Source organism: Drosophila serrata, unplaced genomic scaffold, assembly GCF_035046125.1.
Source record: "Drosophila serrata isolate PLE 108 unplaced genomic scaffold, ASM3504612v1 contig_293, whole genome shotgun sequence".
Classification (NCBI taxonomy): domain Eukaryota; kingdom Metazoa; phylum Arthropoda; class Insecta; order Diptera; family Drosophilidae; genus Drosophila; species Drosophila serrata.
This window is the reverse complement of record NW_028257191.1, coordinates 1427156-1447023: the sequence shown is the minus strand read 5'-3', so window position 1 is coordinate 1447023 and position 19868 is coordinate 1427156. Positions and strand designations below refer to the sequence as shown.

At 34.6% G+C, this 19868-nt stretch overlaps 3 protein-coding genes across 4 annotated transcripts; 1 reads left to right on the top strand and 2 right to left on the bottom strand.

Moving 5' to 3' along the window:
• Positions 1–7393: 7393 nt before the first annotated feature.
• On the bottom strand, positions 7394–10231 carry Ir10a (Ionotropic receptor 10a). Its single transcript, XM_020942336.2, has 2 exons — positions 9495–10231; positions 7394–8477 (listed from the first exon to the last, which is right to left on the bottom strand). Exons 1-2 carry the CDS (start codon positions 10229–10231, stop codon positions 7394–7396), a joined length of 1821 nt encoding a protein of 606 aa, XP_020797995.2.
• A 2980-nt stretch (positions 10232–13211) lies between these two features.
• On the bottom strand, positions 13212–15409 carry LOC110176013 (microtubule-associated protein RP/EB family member 1-like). Its single transcript, XM_020942219.2, has 6 exons — positions 15295–15409; positions 15040–15188; positions 14838–14983; positions 13583–13950; positions 13440–13512; positions 13212–13374 (listed from the first exon to the last, which is right to left on the bottom strand). The coding sequence occupies exons 2-6, from the start codon at positions 15152–15154 to the stop codon at positions 13327–13329; spliced, it is 750 nt and encodes a 249-aa protein (XP_020797878.2). The 5' UTR covers positions 15155–15188; positions 15295–15409; the 3' UTR covers positions 13212–13326.
• A 949-nt stretch (positions 15410–16358) lies between these two features.
• LOC110176030 (microtubule-associated protein RP/EB family member 1-like) lies at positions 16359–18706 on the top strand. 2 transcript variants are annotated; one of them, XM_020942242.2, is made up of 7 exons: positions 16359–16536; positions 16643–16791; positions 16854–16993; positions 17836–18067; positions 18205–18340; positions 18411–18483; positions 18550–18706. In XM_020942242.2, the coding sequence occupies exons 2-7, from the start codon at positions 16677–16679 to the stop codon at positions 18595–18597; spliced, it is 744 nt and encodes a 247-aa protein (XP_020797901.2). In that variant the 5' UTR covers positions 16359–16536; positions 16643–16676; the 3' UTR covers positions 18598–18706. The 2 variants fall into 2 exon arrangements, with proteins under 2 accessions (XP_020797901.2, XP_020797900.2); XM_020942241.2 differs by having other exon boundaries at positions 16362–16536; positions 16848–16993.
• Positions 18707–19868: the final 1162 nt, after the last annotated feature.

The window sequence follows — 19868 nt, the reverse complement described above, 5'->3', positions numbered from 1 at the left end:
AAGGAAGTGTGCCAATTATAGTCCAACTTAGAAATCAGCGACGTTCAATGAAATCAAAAACTTAAGTAGAATTCGAAATATAATGGGACAATGAACAGTACAGCCGGCAGTTTATGAACCCACCAAATAGTTACAGAAAATTTTGTTCATCTAAGTGATTCCCATTTCGAGAAATAAATAAAAAACAATCTAAACTATGTTTGTGCCAATTGTATGACCATAGCGGTACATACATATGTACAATGTGAGCATTCCTACAAACCCAATTGGAATTCAATCGAGTGGCAACGCTGACGGCAACCAGGGCAAAAGACCATTGACCAGGGATGGATCAGCAGCTTTACTCTCTTTTCCCAAGGAAGCTGCCATCGACTTCAAAGGGAATTTTAGCGCATGCAACTAAATGGATAACCTCAAATTTATAGGCCACATCTAAAATCTAGAATCTGGGAAATGCCTACGAATGCTGATCGTTAAAAAATTAAAGGTTAATGAGAAACGCTGGCAACATGTCAACCCGGATGCTGGGCTCTTTCTGAAGCGTCGAAATCAGAGCGGCGTCAGAAAAACTTGTGTTTTTCTACTTATTTCGAGGAAAAAACAATTGTTTCTCAAACAACCATTATGGAAATGGAGGAACTACTTGAACTACTAATCGAGGGAATCCCATGGGCGAAATTACGTGATCAAGCCCGCATCCAAAAGTTCTTCAATCCCAAGAAATCCTGCTGGAATTTGTCAATATACTCCTTCAACAACAAGCCATGTTCAACGCACTAAAGAATTCGATGTCGGAGGCTATGTAAAAAGGTTGTAAATTTATTTTCTTTGCTTTGAAATACTTTTAAAGACTGTTAACCAAGTTTATCATGGTCCTAACAAATTAAACTCAAACCTGCTATCTGGGGAAAATGATCAAAACCAAGCAATTGCGATTCCAGCGAAAATTTTAATGCAAATTAAATTATTGATGAAAACTCTTTACAAAATGAAATCGTTACGGAAAAACTTTTAACTAGTGATGTGAAAAGTTTAGGAAAAATCGTTAGAAAATTCAACTATTAAGGAAAACCTATCAGAAAATAAATCTGTTCAGGGGAAATTTATAGAAAAGCTAACAACAAAAAAATATAATACTGCAAATTTAGTAGTATACAAGACCATTAATGAATAAATATATTTAAATTAATTTATTAAATATTATTATTTATTATTAAGAAATTGAGGGGGAAAATAAATATCTAAATTAGCAAATCAATTGAAAAATGTAAAATCGCATTCAGACATAATCAATGTTTTTTGGAAAATGTCTCGAAATGAAAAAAATATAAATTTTAGTATAGAATTTTGAAAGTGAAATATTTTTAGACTGTACTGTGGGTATTATGTAAGCTATGAAACGAAATGTACATTATTTAAAAGGTTCGAAAAATATTCTATACACGCGAAAGAACCAGATACTCTTTTAACCAGATGCGAAATGAAAATTAGTTTATTATTTTGTGTCTCTAAGGACATGGAAAGTGACGTCTAACACAAAGACAATGATGAGCTTGGTCACATGGGTAGAGAAAATTGATACATAGATGCAACTTTAAAGAAAAATCTAAGAATCTCACGTTGAGAATTGCCTCAAGTGCTTAATCCTTTCTCGTAAAACTGTCAAATCAAACGGTTTCCTATTCCTACACAGTATTCCTAAAGGATATAAATCGTTTGAATTGTTACACATCTACCATTACGGACTAGTGGCGACAGGAAAAGCAAATAGACACATATTCCTAATAGTAAATAATTATAATAATAGTAAAAGGTGAACACATCTTTAGTTTCAAATAGAGTCCGATGTCAACCAATTATAAAGCCTTTTTCAGTTGCCTCCCAAAAAAAACAATGAACTCGTATTAAATCTTTTTTTCTCCATCTTCGTACTTGGTGATATGATATATAGGTGATACAAGATACATAAAGGAAATCGCTTTTCATATAGCCGAGGGGGCTTGAAATATTTATGGAATCGATCGCATTTACACAATCCGTAATCCGTAAATATCGTTGTATCGGACAGATCCCCATTCCCATGACCATTCACATTTCGTATTTCATTTCCCAATCCCATTTCGGTGCGAATAATTGGCGCATTTACTATTATGATTGGCAATTAAGCTTTACGCCGGTGGGCGTGGCAGCAACCCCACAGTCACACGATGTGTTAAATTGGCATCGCAGGGCAGGCACTGTTTTAACGATTTCCTTAAATACATTAGTGTCTTTTCATGTTTCAAAATGGCAACGCAAGGCCATACAAGAAGAGCGCACAAATAAATGTTTTTAAATTAAATTAAACAGCAGTATTTTCAGATCGAAAACTTGTGCAGCTTGTCTCTGACGCCACAGAAAAACGAATTAAAGCAATAACACAAAACATGATGGACTCAATATAAACTAATTGAAAATTTTTCTCTTCTTGTGGCGTCACTGATATCGCAATACCGTGTAAATGAATGGTACTTTTGACTATAATCACTGCAAGTAATATCACTTAAAAAATCAAAACCAAATGGGTGAAAATAGAAGAAATATAAAAAAAACAATAATAAAAGCGCGATATTAATCTATAAACACAAAATGATCATTACATAGGTTCCATGAAGAATAAAGTTAAGTTAAGTGCGTCGATACTGCAAAAGGCCATTGAACTTTTCTCAGTTCTAAAGAATACCATATATTGTAAATTATAATAATAATTATAATTTAATACACATTAATCCACAATTGGTTATTTTCAGTGAAGCTAACATTTTATAAAAATATTTTCTAGGGTATAAATTAACTTTTAGTTGACTTTAATCGGCCCAAAACGCAGACCAAATAAATTACGATAATTTTTCACTATCACACGTAATAAAAGTGTTCGTATTGTATAAAAACGTAAAAAAAACAATATGAAAATAAAAACAAAACAAAAAGCAAGAAAGGATGATTATTTTGGAATGCTTGAGCTTGTATACCCTTCAAGATTTGTTATTAAATCATTTTAAATCTATCTATTTCAGTAAAAACAAAAACCGAAAAGGAAAATATATACACTTTTTGCTGATCTCTGTATATAAATTAATTTTATATAAATAAACCATCGCTTCTAAAGCAGCAATAAATAAATGTTGATGAAATTAAAAGAAATTACTGATGAAATTATGTTAAAATCTTTAATTGCAACGATACATATTTCAAGTTATATGTATAAAATTATATTTAATAAGAAGTTTTGTTTTTTATAAAATATATATTCCTTGCTATAGTTAATCATAAATAAGCTGATTAGATTGAAAAAAACGACCAATTTATAACTGTATACCTGGCGGATATTATTGTTTCAATCAGCTTCAGCAGCCGATTTGATCTGGCTAGATAAGTCCGCCTGTTCGTTCTGCTAAATCAAGTCCCTGCGTATTGAAGCTATCTAAACAAAACTTATTATTCTTATTTCTTTTTATTTCCATTACTATTAATATATAAGTGGGAACGGGACATATAAAACTACTACATAATATAACTGCCATTTTTGCAATGGTCGTGAACTTAAACGAAAAAACTTTAACTTAGAGACATGATAATTTTTATTGTATGAAAATCCGAGGACCATATCGTATAAACATCAAAAAATTTAAAACTATAAATTGAAAACACTAACTGTAAAACTATTAGTATTTTATATATAGGTAAAGATAGTAAAAGTTAATAGTAAAATGTTTAACTCACCTTTTTGAAATGGATTTTTGTTTGAAACTTCACATGGTCGGATATAACTCCTTCACTGCACTGATTACTGACTAATATTATGGCATTTTGTGTATCAAATGATTGTATTCCTTGGAATTAAGTGCTATTTCAGGCGATAAGTATATTGGGAATTTATTTTACATACTTTTATTTCAAACACACAAAGAAAAACACACCGGGGAAAACAATAGAAATATAAGAGTTTGTTTTGGCTTTGCACTTGTTTTTTTTATATTAAATTTAAATGCTGTTTTCTGTTGGCTATTTAGGTAATAATTAATTAAGCAGCTTGCTTAAACGTGTGTTATTTGTTTTAAAATTTAAATTTTAAATTTGTAGAATCAAACAACAAAGAAGCGCAGATTTATTTCGCGAAATGCTCTAATGTTTTTTTGAACCGAACGCGGCAGCGGACAAAAACAAAATGCAGGGCAGCGCGAGAGAAATCAAGAAGAAGCAGGCCAAGAAGAAGAAGCAGCAGCAGCAGATCCAAAAAAGCAGCAAAAGATAAACAAAAGTTATGAGTCGGAAATAAACCAAAAATTTTGATGCTTCTCAATGAGCGCGCGTGCCTGGATTTGTTCAGTATTTTACATATCTTTCATTACGTTTTCTTATGGTGCGCCTTTTTCAAACAAATCTGTTCGTTTATTTTTAGCTGAATTCGAAATTCTTCTTCATTATTAAAAAATGACCAGTGACTCCACTTTCTCGTGGGTGGTCACCCCCAACCCCCCGAAAATATTTTTGTTTTGTACACTCACAAATAAAAATTACAGTGGGAATACCAAAATGTATTTTATTTTTATTTTTTTTTAACATATTTCTTTGTTAATGTAAAGGCATTAATTCGTTTGTATTGCATATGTCGGTATATTCCATTAATTCTTTAAAATTATATCTTTATTAATTCTTAAACAAGTTACACTAATTAAAATCTTAAAGTCCATATAACCATAGATGAGTTTCGGGCTTTAAAAAAAGTGTTTCCAGTCAAATGTTGCTATGAAAGAATTTTGCAACACTTACGGGGAACAGAATCAGAATACACAGAAACTTTAAAACTCTTGTTTTAAATTCTTTAGGATTAACATTTTATATTATACGTTTATTTAATTCTTAAACATGTTCAGGAAACGTAAAATATTTAAATCCAAAGTAACTTAAAAGATTAACCAAACTTATCTTTAATTGCAGGGTATATATTGAAGATATAGAATAAACTAATGTTGAAAAAGTGTGTGCTTTAGTTCAGTATTGATAAAACAATTAATAGCGATTGATTCTATTGGTTTCATTCCTGCTGAATTTATTTATTAATTTGAAAAGCCAAATAATTCACTTTTTGTATTGACCTTTTAAAAATATCCCCCAAAAAGACAGCACTGTTCGCAAAAAGTAACCAACAGAACACAACACATTGGTTGGAATTTTTCAGGCAATAAAAATAGATGGTTTCTGTTTTTTATTATTATTTTTATTATTTTCTGCCATTCATACTTTGTTTTTCTGTTGAAAAAATTTTATGGAAAAGCATTAAACATCTGGACACACACAAAACCAAATGCCAACAAGGGCCATTAACTAACCATAAATTACCGCTAGGGAAAACTAGCGAAAGAGGGAAAGCTACACGCCTTTTGCATTTCCATTAAATAGATCATCGAATTCGAATTCAGTTTTTTTTTATTTACAAGCAGAGTATCTTCTCGTTTACATTAGTCCCTGTCGCCAGTACTCTACTTTCATGGTCGTAAGGTGTTCCCGAAATGTCCTGCAGAGTCCTGCCCTACCTCACATTCACCCTTCATATATTTTTGAGCATTTCAGCCTCTTTAACAGAAAAGGTTAAGGAAAATTAAAAAGACAGGACTTTGAATTTAAATTTCAACCAACAAATTGTTCAAGTTCAACGAAGGATTCTACTACAATTACTATAAATTATTGTATGTATTTATTACATTTTTGTTTGATTTAGTTTATTTTATTTATTTATTTATTTTTTTTTTTGCAGAATTTCACAGTATTGATTCTATTTATATTTTCTGAAATGTATATTGAAATATTAAATATTTACCTCTTTCGAGCACACCGAGGGTCGTTTTAACAATTTTCTCATTTCTGGTTCTTTCTAGTAGGAATCATTTCCGACCTTATAAAGTATATATATTCTTGAGTCGATCTCGGCATGTCTATCTATTCATTTCTACACTTTCTAAATGAAACTTTGCAGATAGTCTTCTTTATATTCTCACTATAACACATACATATGTACGTATCAACATCCGGTGGCATTATCAGCTTCCGGTGACCTCGGATTGTTATCAAGTTCCCTGTGACCTTGAGCCAAAAAAGTGTTTTAGAATCCTTTTTGCCAGGAGAGTGGCATAGAACAGTACAGATTACAAGATTCTCTGTGGATTACGTATTATGTGCATTAAAAATGTATTACAACTGAAATTAAATACAAAATAATAAACAATCAAAATATTTAATTATGATTGAAACACAGTAAAACAATATTTTCTCAGTTCATTTGTATTCGCTTTGCAATTCCCTTTCAGAATGGCCGCTAAATGAAATGGATTTACTGATCGTTCCTATGGCACCTACATACATATATGATAAAGTTATACATATATGACCAAATTAAAACGGAAACTCTGAAATATTATATAATGACCATATCTCTAAGTAGATGAAAATATGCTGAAGATCACCAAAGTTATTTTTTTGATGTATAATATAGTCGTCTGATTTTCATAAAATTAAAACTGATATTCCTAAACAATAGAACAATATTATATTATATAATATGAATATTTTTTAATATTAAAAAAAAAATGTCACATCGTTCCTATGGCAGCTATGTATATACATATATGATCGCGGAGAGAATCGTCAACGGAATTGGCAAAATTGAAAAATGAAAAATAAATCAAGCCTTATACTTTTAAGCTAACTTTAAAAAAGCATAAAAAATCCCGAAAATGTGAAGGCATAGTTAAGTTCATTACTTTTTCCAATGACATATAATTGTGTTCTACGATTTTAAAAGAATATTTTAAAATTCATATTAATCAGATAAAACCTGTCAAATATCAATGGTTTAAATAATATGAGAACCTATGAACATTAGTAAAAATTACATTTACATTTTTAGAATGAAGAACCGGAAAATAAATTCCTGAAGGTTTTTTATGCGCAGAACTCGTACTCCCTTAACTCCAAATACTCAAAAAATGTTTTATACGTAAGGTTTTCTTTATAGTTCTTCTTAAAAGTGGAAACCAAAAATGGGTTTTTGGGTGCACTTGGAACATTTGAAACATGCATATCCATGCCCACTTCCTTCCACCCAAAATTTGAAAGCTATACTTGTGAATTTCGGTTTATAGTATTTTGATATAATGACACTTGTTCGAGGGTAACTCTTAAAATGTGATGATAAATAACTCCAATTATCACACAATAATATTCTCTAACTTGATTATATATCCATCCCTCACGCACTCGCACTTCTGATGTTCAGTCGAGTCTCGAACCGCGGTTTCTAACGGGAATATTAAGGAAATGTTTTAATTGAGATTTGCAAAATATTAAATAAACCTTATTTCGTGAATAATTTTCTGCAGATGCGCTCGATAATAAAGCTTAAAAAGGCTAAAAGATTTCCCCCAAGAACTACGTAGAAAGCCAGCTGAAGATCTCCAATGGTTAAGACCCGAAGGAGATCCGATTCAGACTCAGCTTCTAGGATACTGAGACGCATTGTAATGTCCACCCTTGATTTCTCATCTTGTATCCATTTGACAATAAGTCCCGTGCTTAGGAGCCTCAGAAGCAGGGCATTCACAGCATCCTCCCATGGAGAGTCCCTGGGCATCACATACGAGATCGTATAATATTTGGGACACTCTGGGACCACCCAAATCCGGCGGAGCAATATGAAGCGAGAGGACTCGAGCACCAGAGACGTATATCTGGAGACTCCGGCCTGAGAGCGATAGTTTGCCACCTCTTCGATGACATCGGCATAAAGGTTGCGGTTCCAGGTTAATTTATTGTTAAGACTGGCGAACAGCGGTGAGGTCTCACTGAAGAACAAATCATCCGCCATGGATGTGTATTTGTAGACCACCTTCAGGCCACTCTCGTCCAGCTCCTGCATGGTATTTATATCCTTGTAGTACAGCGGATGTATGTAAACCGTGGCCAGACTGGACTCGAAAATCGCTCCGAATATCACACTGACCAGGCACAGGGAACCGATAAACATCCTTTCTGCATAGCTCGCTGGCAAATGAGACAGATTAACCCGTACCCAGACTACCCAAGTGTCCACCATTATGGCCAGAGCCTGTTTGACCAAATGCTGATTCCGAAGATTCACAATCCTAAGCTTTAGATTGATCAGCCTCAGAGTTAGCCATATGAAGGAGCAACCAAAGGCGGTTAAAATGAATCCCAACCAAATGTCATAGCCCACTGCGAAGATCGGGAGAATCGATTGTGGAATTCGACTCGCTTTTGGTACATAAATACACAGCTCATCATCGTAGACGGCCACAGTGAAGTCCATGTACTGTTGCACCAGGTAATCCTTGACGAAAAATCCCGTTAGACAGATGTCCAGGCCATCGTTGATGATCGATCCAATGGCGCCATTATATGTTCCATTGGAATTGCGTTCTCTGAAAATAAGATAAAATGGAATTTAATTAAAAGCCAATTCCAAATCCAAAGTTTCGAAAAATATGATCTACTGGGGTAGATAAGGTAGAGAAATACAGTATCAACAAAATGAAATGTTAATCAAAAATGAAAGTTAACTTTGGCATGCCGAAATTGTAATGGGATCATTGATGATCGATTTATTTCGACCAAGTTAAAATTAGTTTAACTTTTCATTATTTTTATTTTACACTGCAATTCCATATACAGAAAGAAGGACCTTATATCTAAGTTGTTTTGGAAATATTTTTAAAAAGAGCAAAGTTATTATTAGGGACTTCCTTTTTATATTTCGATTTGTCTTTGGCACATCGACTCGTTTCGACTGATATACCTACAATCGAGAGAAAACTTTACCAAATGGCTTAGATATTAAACGTCTAGCTCTATTTTGTAAATATTTCATTTAAAACTCCGATAATTCCGATACAACATAATCGATTTACCGATATATTATCGAGACGCGAGTATTTATAAATCAATTAAAATGGTCTTCATTATTTTGTGCCAATTTGTGTCCTTGAAAAGGTATATCATATAGTAATATATAGTAATACCATATAGTAATACCATACAGTAATACCGTATAGTAATACCATATAGTGACAATCATTGAAAGGAAACTAATTATAGCTTTACCAGTTTGCAATTTATATTCATCTTCTCTGAGATTTGACCATTTTTGTTATTTCCAAATTTCGGTTTTACTTTGATTTAAATCGGATGATTATATCATAAATGTAGGTACCATTGTAACAATCGGTATATTTACTGATTTTTTGATACTATCAAATTAATGTAATGCATATGTTTAACATATATACTGATAATTTATAAGATTTTAATGTTTTGAATTTGATCAAAATGGAATTAGTTTTGACCAAACTGAATAGATTCTAAATGATCCAAATTCCAACTGGGAAGGTAAGCTATTTTTAGCAATTTCATGTTTATTTCTTGTTAGTTTATGTACTTACCCAAAGTAATTTTTATCGGGCTGCTGTAATAACATGGTGAAATTCAGTCGCTCTCTCAGCATTTGGGCCACAAGGAAGTCCGCTCCAGTGACGCCCAAAAGCAAACCTGTCTCCTTGTCGACTTCCGGTCGCGTATAAACGGACTTAAACATCTGAATCCGCAACGGATATCCATCCATGTCGTGGAAAAGCAATTTGTTCAAGGGTTCCCCTCCAAAATATCGCACTAATCGGCCAAAGGCCAAGCCACTTCGCTGGAAGGGATTATATATCCAAACACTATCGCCGGTTAAGAAAAAGCGATTGTAAATTTTGTGCATCATCCACAAGCGACGGCAGCAATTCTCCAACAGAAGTTGCTCCTCGGGAGACAAGTCCCGCGTGTGGTCTTCCAGTATATAAAAGAATACCCCAGCTCTCTGATTTGGCGCAGCTGGTCCACGATTGGAAATCAAGTGACTTAAACTCATCACCAATGCGAGGTTTTTCCTGCCAAATGGATCCCCTATCCAATCCTGATTTTCCTCGTACGCCACAATACTGAGGGGTATTTGTGCTCGTTGTAAGAACCACTGGACATACGGATTATCCGCATCTTGCTGTTGTTTGCCCTCTCGGAGCCAAAGTTCCAGTTGGGGCAAATCCCTGATGGGTTCCTCCAGCAATCCATCCGGAATGGGTTGACCCATTGAACTTTCTAGGAGGAATTTCAGGAAAAGCGAAGCAAGCACCGCCATTCGCCACCGTTTTGTAAGCACAAATGACTCGTAAAGTATCCCTTCAGAAATCTCCCTCAATTCTATTCATATTCGAACCTGATTCGATTCCGATTTATATTTTGACACCTGCAATTTTGTTTGTTTGCTCACGCGCAATTAGACCCTCGTTATGTCAGCTCTTTGACTTGTGCAACTCCTAAGCAAACATTATTCTTATACCCTGTAATTTGGGGTGTCTATGGTTAAGAAGCAGCCCAACGAAAATACCCTAAGAGCCCTTGACATTAACAAACAAATAGAAGAGATAGATTGCTTCAATTGATCAGAAGATATCGATGTCAGAGTAAAATCAAGAATTCCTTAACCATCGGAAAGTATGCTTACATATATCCCTTTGTGATTTCTGATCCGATTGTTTTCTGTATTTGCAAACGCATTTGATTATCTATTCATGCATTGCTAAATCAAGTTGACCGCAATGGTTGTGGAAATTCCAGAAAAGGCCAAGGGAAAATAATTGTCGATTTTCCATTCCTGACTTTTTCTGCGGGTCAAGCTGAGGCACATTGGCAGTGTTTGACACAAATTCGAATTGCTAAAAAATAAGAAAATGATTTATATACATCGAAACATACATTTCGATATTGATTTTAAATTAATTTAAATGGCTTTTTTTTATTATTTATTTTTTTTACACTATATGTTAATTTTAAACTAGCTACGGCTGCGTATTGTTTCATATTTTTCGGAAATATATAGATGTTAACATTTTGTGATTATAATATTAATTATGGTATAACACATAATGTGATAAAATGTTGCCTTATTGTATATGGCTTTTTTCTTTAGGGAAATTAAAACTGTTTTTAAGGTGTTGAGGGGCTTAGAAGTGGAAGAAAGTTAGTAGTTGAAATTCGAAGTTTTTGTAGGGCTTGACATTCGTTTACAAGGTGTTTAGTTGTAAAAAAAATATGTCTTTCTTTTCTATATATCTTTGCTTTTTCTTTTTTGTTCGATAAAAAGGTATCGTATTAAGCTCACAATTTCCTTTTGGCTGTTTTGTAGTTGTTGATGAGTTAGTCCAGGGCACCTTGTAATATCATTAATGACGCAGTAAACTCCCAAACTAGTAAGTCAGAAATTAAAAGAAACATCATAAGAACTTAAGAATTGTCTTTAAAAAAATAACAATGGATTTGATGAAGCTTTGGGAACTTTGTGAATAGGAATTAGTGACTTATTTCATATTGAAACAAGAAAGGAAGCTAACTTCGGCACGCCGAAGTTTATATACCCTTGCAGATAGAACTTCTATGAATAAAAAACCATACAATATAAATGATATATATCTGTGTTAAAAAACAATGAAGTAATACCTGCTTTCATTGTATTCACCTTTACATATTATATTTTCAGTTTTACATTCAAAGATTTGCATTTTTCCTCTACATCAAACGATCGTTTGTATGGCACCTATATGATATAATAGTCCGATTTTCATGAAATTTGACACAAAAAGTTTAAGACTCATATAAAATGCCTATACCTAAAATTTGATGAAAATCAGTTGAAAACTGAAAAGGTTATAAATTTAATTGTATTAATTTCGCGATCGTTCCTATGGGAGCTATATGATATAGTAGTCAGATTTTCATAAAATTTTATGCAAAATTGTAGAGTATAGTACAATGGCTATATCTCAATTTTGATCCAATTCTATTGAAAACTGAAAAAGTTAAAAATTTCTTTGTAAAAATTTTCCGATCATTCCTATGGCATCTATATATGATATTCGTCCGATCCGGCCCGTTCCGACATATATACGAGTGAGAGTATATAGAAGGCTAACTACAAAGTTTCATTCAGATAGCTTCAAAACTGAGAGACTAGTTTGCGTAGAAACGGACAGACGGACAAACGGACAGACGGACAGAAGGACAGACGGACAGACGGACATGGCTAGATCGACTCGGCTGTTGATCCTGATCAAGAATATATATACTTTATATAGTCGGAGGTGCCTCCTTCACTGCGTTGCAAACTTCTGACTGAAATTATAATACCCTGCAAGGGTATAATAACACCTCAAAAAGCAGAAATGAACTTTGACTTTGCATTATATGAACTTTACACATTGAGATCTTACTTGATTCATTCTTTTTCTTGGGAAAGTATCATAATTCGGCTTGGTTTATAGCGGAAAATATACAAATGTGAAAATTATTATTTATATTAATTAATTATATTTAAATTTAAATTAATTGTTATTAATTAATTATTGAAATTATTATTGTTGTAAAATAAGAAAGCAAACTATCTTACCGATTGTTTCTATGGCAGCCTTACGATATTTACCATGTAATATTGATTTTTATACTATTGAGAATAGTCAAATAATTATGTGCAAAATTTCATTTAGATAACTGCAAGACTGAGAGACAACATGGACTGACATGTCTAGATCGACTCGGCTGTTGATGCTGATCGGGAATTCATGTATTTTATAGGGTTAAGTGCGTTGTTAACTTCTGATGTCAATCATAGTACACAGCAAGGGTATAAAAAGAACAAGTTCTCCTTAAGTAATGTATGTAAATATATTCAACAAAATTTTATTTCGCATTAGATTTTAGATGCATGTGGGATTCGAAATAGGCGGGTTTCCTTCGCGGCGTACTCGAAGCGGGCTGAACTATCTGGCAACCCTTAATCAGCTTCGATATTTAAATAATAGCCGATAGTTTTAAGACGGAATAAAAAAGCTAGAAGTAAGGGAGCCGTCGTTTGAGAGAGCTAGTGAGAAGTTGAGAAAAAGAAGACGCTGTGTGTGAAAAGCGAAATAAAAATGAACTTGTGAAACCAATCTAAGCACTTATGTTTAAACCAATCCTGTAAATAAATTATTGTATGTGAATCCTAAAGAAATTCCCTACATGTATGTTACGACAACTGATTTATAAATTTGATATACAGAATATATCTGAGTAGCAAAATTTTAAACGGCAGTATATATTTTTTCATCAAATGTAGTGTATAGCAACAGCAGCGGTCAACAAATTGAGTATGAATATGCGGATATATAATTTCGTGTTTTGTGTTTCATTTCACATTTATTACTCCCCCTGCTCTGATTTCGGTGCGATTGGGGTGCAAAATCCCTCCTGAAAAGAAAGCCACAGATAAGATAAGGATAAAACATCAAGGTTGAGGAAAAGAAATAACCTACACTAGTAGCATACAAGATTGATTGAATGCTCTCTACAATCGGCATCACATCGGGGTCCTCAGATTTATGGCAGCTGGAAAGAAAAGAGTCGGTACATTTAATCACGTGTCCGATCAGAGCAGGAAAACATTAAGTCAACTTACAGAACCTCAATGTCGCGAAGCTTAGAATAGTTAAAGTCGCGCTCCTTCTGCAATTCTAATGTGACACTCGACTCGAGCGTATTTACATCAGTCTGGATCTCCCTTTCAATGGGCTGATGAAAAACCAACGAAGTAGAGGTGCTCCCTAAAGACATCCCTGAGGGACGCCGAGATGTCAATGAACCACGTCGGATGGTGCTGGCTCCCGGTACTCTTTCGGAAGCAAATGCCATTGAGGCACCTTCCCGGGCTGCGACGGCATCGTATTCCCCACCTTTGTAGTTCGCGTCAAAGAATTTTTTAAACCATTGCACAAATTCAAAGTTATCTTGGAAACGACCTTTAATCAGTTTCTCAACGGGTATAACCTAAAAGTGAAGGCCACAAGAGAAAGCAAATGTAAAGTAACGAAACAAGAGAACAATACCAGAAGCTAACTCCGTCAGGCAACATTCAAATATCGAGAAGAATTAACTCGAGACAAGCACAACATTTTTTGATTAATCTATATGTCATTTAAGAAAAAGGTTACACGGTTACGGTGGCGAAGGTATCCTTCTTTGTGATCAGCTAATTGGACTATAGCGTGAGAAAAAGTGGCGTAATATCCTTTGGAGTGACGAAACCGAGATAAATTTGTTTGGTAGTGATACCAATAAGCATGATCAGCGTTATACTTGTAAACCTGTGTAACATGAAGGGGTTTCCTAATGGGGCTCCTTCGCTTAGGAGGACGTTGGGATGACCCGAAACACATCCCTAGAGCATTAAGGGATTGAATATGAGTTTCCTTGAGTGGCCAAGTCATTCCCCGGAACTCAACCCATTAAGAATTTCTGGGTGGAGCTTTAAAATTAGGTTTTCAAAATAACAATCAACTTTGGGATACTGCCAAAGAAAACATGGTACATGGTATTCCTCGATGCCAAGACGAATGAAGAAAGTCATATAGTCAATGTATTAAAAAGCATATTCAAAACTAGTGAAATATCGATTTAATATAGGTATTTATTGAGGCTTCTACGGTTATTCTGCTAATGAAAGGTTTCGTGAAACTGTATGTATATTTATAAAAGTAATGAAAAAGCTTTGATAAGAACAATAAGGATATGATTGAGGTGTTGGCTGGAATGCAGTAGCCCCCGGAGTGTTTCCACTCCACGGTCTCGAAGAGATATTGGTTTTTGGGTAATTTTGAATCGAACATCTCAAATTTTAGAAAACTACGTATATGGGAAAAAGTATTAATTATTACCTTGTTTATGGACACCTTAAAGAAAGCTGCCTGCAACAACTTAAAGTTCTGTAAGTATTCGTTCTCAAGAGTTGCAGCAAACTTGACCTTCTTTAATGACACTGAGTTGGGAAACATCATGTCCATGAATTGACAGTATGCTGCTCCTAACAAAGTATTAGACAATTAGACAACCTTTGGGAGGTCCTGAGTACACACTCACCCGTGCATAGCTGCTCGATTCTTGTGACCTCCAAGTGCAGGCGACTATTGACCCAGGCCACCATTTCGTAGCGCGAGAGATTCTCAGTCACTTTTGTGGAAACATTGAGTGCCATGGTTGCGGTCTTGGTTTCTGTTTTTCTATCAACTCTAAAGGGATGAAATAGAGACAAGAATTTGAGCGAGCTTCTTGAGAAAGCCATGTCCCCTAATCGAGAACTAAAGTATCTTCCGAAGCGTGATGTACTCTTCTTACCAACTTTATCAATCACGTTTCTCCCTCAAACCGATCTCTGTAGCTGTTTATTCGCTTTAACTCACGATTTTCTTTTATGAAATGTGAAATATATATGTTTTGCCGTCTACTTCGTTCTAGGGTTCGACTAAAACTCATGTAAGTTTCGAGTTAATTCGCATTTGAAAGGCGACCTTCTCAAGGCCTGCTTTTCGAATTTTGGAGACTATTTTTTATACCCTTGGAGGGAATATGAACCATATGAACTTCTTGAGAAATCTTTAAGGAAAACCTTAACAAATTCTACAAGGAATCTATTAGCAAAACATGAATTTCTTAGATTTCTTGGGGATCCCTCAAAAAATCCACAAGAATTCCCTAAGTAAAAACAGTTGTTCCCCAAAGAACCCACCACCCAAAAAAAAAAAAAAAATACCATGATCACCTTAAGAAAATCCGGAGGAAAAACATATATCGGAATATATACGCCATGAACGGGGGTAATTCTGAAAAAAAAACAATACTAAAAAAGAATGGAACCTAAGTTCCGCACGACGAAGTTTGTATACCCTTGCAGGTTGCAATGCGATGACAACATTTATTACAGTCATAACATTCACCTTATAATTATTTTATTTACAGTTTAACAGTTACAATTTTATATTCATAGTGTTGCATTTTCTGTATATATCTTACGATCGTTTGTATGGCAGCTATATGATATAGCAATCAAGTTTCAATAAAATTAAAATCAAAATTCTAGAATAATTTGAAATATCTAATTCTAAAGTTTTATAAAAATGGATGAAAACCTTAAACATATATACGAAAGAGAGTATATAGAAGACTTACGGTAGAGTTTCATTCAGATAGCTTAAAAACTGAGAAACTAGTTTGCGTAGAAACGGACAGACGGCCAGAAGGACAGACGGACATGGCTAGATCGACTCGGCTGTTGATGCTGATCAAGAATATATGTATATATATACCTTATGTGGTCGGAGGTGACTCCTTCTCTTCTATCTGAAGAAGACTGAACTCCCTGCAAGAGAAAATAGACTCAAAAAGTCGAAAAGCAGGCCTTGAGAAAGTCGCCTTTCAAATGGGAATTTAATCGAAATTTACATGAGTTTCATTCGAACCCTAGAACGAAGTAGACGGCAAAACATATATATTTCACATTTTATAAAAGAAAATCGTGAGCTAAAGCTAAAAAACAGCTACAGAAATCGGTTTAAGTGAGAAACGTGATTGATAAAGTTGGTAAGAAGAGTGCATCACGCTTCGGAAGATACTTTAGTTCTCGATTAGGGGACATGGCTTTCTCAAGAAGCTCGCTCAAATTCTTGTCTCTATTTCATCCCTTTAGAGTTGATAGAAAAACAGAAACCAAGACCGCAACCATGGCACTCAATGTTTCCACAAAAGTGACTGAGAATCTCTCGCGCTACGAAATGGTGGCCTGGGTCAATAGTCGCCTGCACTTGGAGGTCACAAGAATCGAGCAGCTATGCACGGGTGAGTGTGCGCTCAGGACCTCCCAAAGGTTGTCTAATTGTCTAATTCTTTGTTAGGAGCAGCATACTGTCAATTCATGGACATGATGTTTCCCAACTCAGTGCCATTAAAGAAGGTCAAGTTTGCTGCAACTCTTGAGAACGAATACTTACAGAACTTTAAGTTGTTGCAGGCAGCTTTCTTTAAGGCGTCCATAAACAAGGTAATAATTAATACTTTTCCTAAGTACGTGGTTTTGTGAAATCTGAGATGTTCGATTTCAAAATTTTCCAAAAGCAATATCTCTTCGAGACCGTGGAGTGGAAACACTCTAGGGGCTACTGCATTCTAGCCAATACCTCAATCATATCCTTATTGTTCTTAACTTATCAAAGCTTTTTCATTACTTTTACAAATATACGTACAGTTTCACGAAACCTTTCATAAGCAAAAAAAAAGGTTCAATATTGGCTATATAAAATCGATATTTCACTAGTTTTTGAATATGTATTAAAAAAGTTATATTTTGAATACCATGTACCATGTTTTCTTTGGCAATATCCCAAAGTTGATTGTTATTTTGAAAACCTAATTTTAAAGCTCCACCCAGAAATTCTTAATGGGTTGAGTTCCGGGGAATGACTTGGCCACTCAAGGAAACTCATATTCAATCCCTTAATGCTCTAGGGATGTGTTTCGGGTCATCCCAACGTCCTCCCAAGAGAAGGAGCCCCATTAGGAAACCCCTTCATGTTACACAGTTTTACAAGTATAACGCTGATCATGCTTATTGGTATCACTACCAAACAAATTTATCTCCAGAGGATATTACGCCACTTTTTCTCACGCTACAGTCCAATTTGCTGATCACAAAGAAGGATACCTTCGCCACCGAAACCGTGTAACCTTTTTCTTAAATGACATATAGATTAATCAAAAAATGTTGTGCTTGTCTCGAGTTAATTCTTCTCGATATTTGAATGTTGCCTGACGGAGTTAGCTTCTGGTATTGTTCTCTTGTTTCGTTACTTTACATTTGCTTTCTCTTGTGGCCTTTACTTTTAGGTTATACCCGTTGAGAAACTGATTAAAGGTCGTTTCCAAGATAACTTTGAATTTGTGCAATGGTTTAAAAAATTCTTTGACGCGAACTACAAAGGTGGGGAATACGATGCCGTCGCAGCCCGGGAAGGTGCCTCAATGGCATTTGCTTCCGAAAGAGTACCGGGAGCCAGCACCATCCGACGTGGTTCATTGACATCTCGGCGTCCGTCAGGGATATCCTTAAGGACCCACTGTAAGTCGATTTGTTTTCAGTTTACAAGCTTTTCATTCCCATGTGCAATGCGCCTTAAGTGTATTCACCTACTGTAAAGCAATCTGAATAGAATATTTTGTGCTTACTGACACCCACTCATTTCTTGAACTCAATAGTCGTTAGGTCGGTGACAGAACATTCCATTAGAAAGGAAGTCCAGGCAGGCGGTGATTCGCATCAGGCGAGTATCCAAGGAGAATTGCGGAAAGAGCGCGACTTTTACTTTTCTAAGATGCGCGATATTGAGTTTCTGTAAGTTGACTTGCTATAGTCCTGGACTAGTCGGAAATCTGATCTAATGGGCGAATCCTTTCCCTTCCAGCTGCAATAAATCTGAGGAAATCAAAAGGATGCCGCTTGTACAGCACATTTTAGCCATATTGAATGCGACTCAGGTAGGTGATTTCCTTACGTTTAACTTTTCTGCCTTATCCTTACCGTATTTCTTACATTCTTTTCAGGACGTTTATTCTACTCCACAAACTACAACACCAGAGCAGGAGGAGTAATAAGTGTGAAATGAAACACAAAACACGAAATTAAATATCCGCATATTCATACTCAAAGCCAATTTGTTGACCGCTGCTGTTGCTATACACCACATTTGACCAAAATATACTGCCGCTTAAAACAATATTATAAAGTTATACAGTCAATCAGAATTATTTTACTATTGCCATGCCATTATTTTAATCTTCATGTAGATGCATGAATCGAGATAAACCTTATGTATATTGATGCTAATGGGATTCATGGTATTTTCTTTTGGGGTTCTTTGATAAATTCATGGATTCTACTAGACTTCTCCATGAATGTATTCATTTCTAGGTTCATAGATCTTTACAGTGTTCTAAAAGTACTGCACCCAAAGATAAACACCCATCAACCATAGACAGCACAATAAATCTGTGTTAATCTCTAACTCTTCCCTATGAACCGAATAAACCAATCAAATTCAAGCCATCTTGGGATCTCCCAAATCTCATAGATACAACAAGAAAGAAATGACACCATCAGATACATATATGAAGAAAACAATGCGAACATATCAAAGACAACTACAAAACACACAAGTTTAAATTTACGGACGGATCAAAAATTAGCTCCACTATATCATATGCAGTTATAGCTGATACCAATATTATAAAGTATGGTATCATGGTATCAGTGCTTTCTGCTGAAATAATAGCCATCCTAGAAACTCAAGTGGAATCTTCATGAGGTGCTCTTTCTCTCTCAGGAATTGAAGCCAAACACTAACAGTAACAACTTTTATTCAAACTTTAACTAGCCGACCAAACCGCAAAATCGACTATTAATATGCCCCTTATTATCACCCCAAACAAAAATTGAACAGAGATTACCTTAGATTAGAATTCCTAACAAAAAATTGGCAAAATACTATATAAAACACTGCAATCAATGGTATAAAACCATAATCAAACAAGAATTTAAAGAACTACCTATTAAGTCAGTTGGTTTTGTAAACTTCTCTATGTTTAATAATAAATAAATGATATATTTGGATGCTTTTGAATTCATTTTTTAACCTATCACTTCTAAATGTAACACACAATATTAATTGAATTTTATTTTGAAGCCAAAGATCATCCTCACTTAAAGCATATTATATTTTTTTCTTAATTTTTATACACTAGCAAAAAAAATGCATTTTGTTTTAAAATGTTTGTTAAATATTCTGTCCGTTTTCATCTACTCAAGGATATGGCAATTTGCAATGATTTCCGATTTTTGTAATTTTCGAGTACGGTCCTAATAA

Coding starts and splice junctions, on each gene's coding strand:
- LOC110176030 (XM_020942241.2), top strand. CDS start 16,677: ATGGCACTCAATGTTTCCACAAAAGTGACTGAGAATCTCTCGCGCTAC. Junction 16,994..17,835: donor TTAAGGCGTCCATAAACAAG/GTAATAATTAAT, acceptor CTTTACTTTTAG/GTTATACCCGTTGAGAAACT. Junction 18,484..18,549: donor CCATATTGAATGCGACTCAG/GTAGGTGATTTC, acceptor CATTCTTTTCAG/GACGTTTATTCTACTCCACA.
- LOC110176013 (XM_020942219.2), bottom strand. CDS start 15,154: ATGGCACTCAATGTTTCCACAAAAGTGACTGAGAATCTCTCGCGCTAC. Junction 14,984..15,039: donor AATCGAGCAGCTATGCACGG/GTGAGTGTGTAC, acceptor ATACTTTGTTAG/GAGCAGCATACTGTCAATTC. Junction 13,951..14,837: donor TTAAGGTGTCCATAAACAAG/GTAATAATTAAT, acceptor CTTCACTTTTAG/GTTATACCCGTTGAGAAACT.
- Ir10a (XM_020942336.2), bottom strand. CDS start 10,231: ATGGCGGTGCTTGCTTCGCTTTTCCTGAAATTCCTCCTAGAAAGTTCA. Junction 8,478..9,494: donor CCCGATAAAAATTACTTTGG/GTAAGTACATAA, acceptor TCTTATTTTCAG/AGAACGCAATTCCAATGGAA.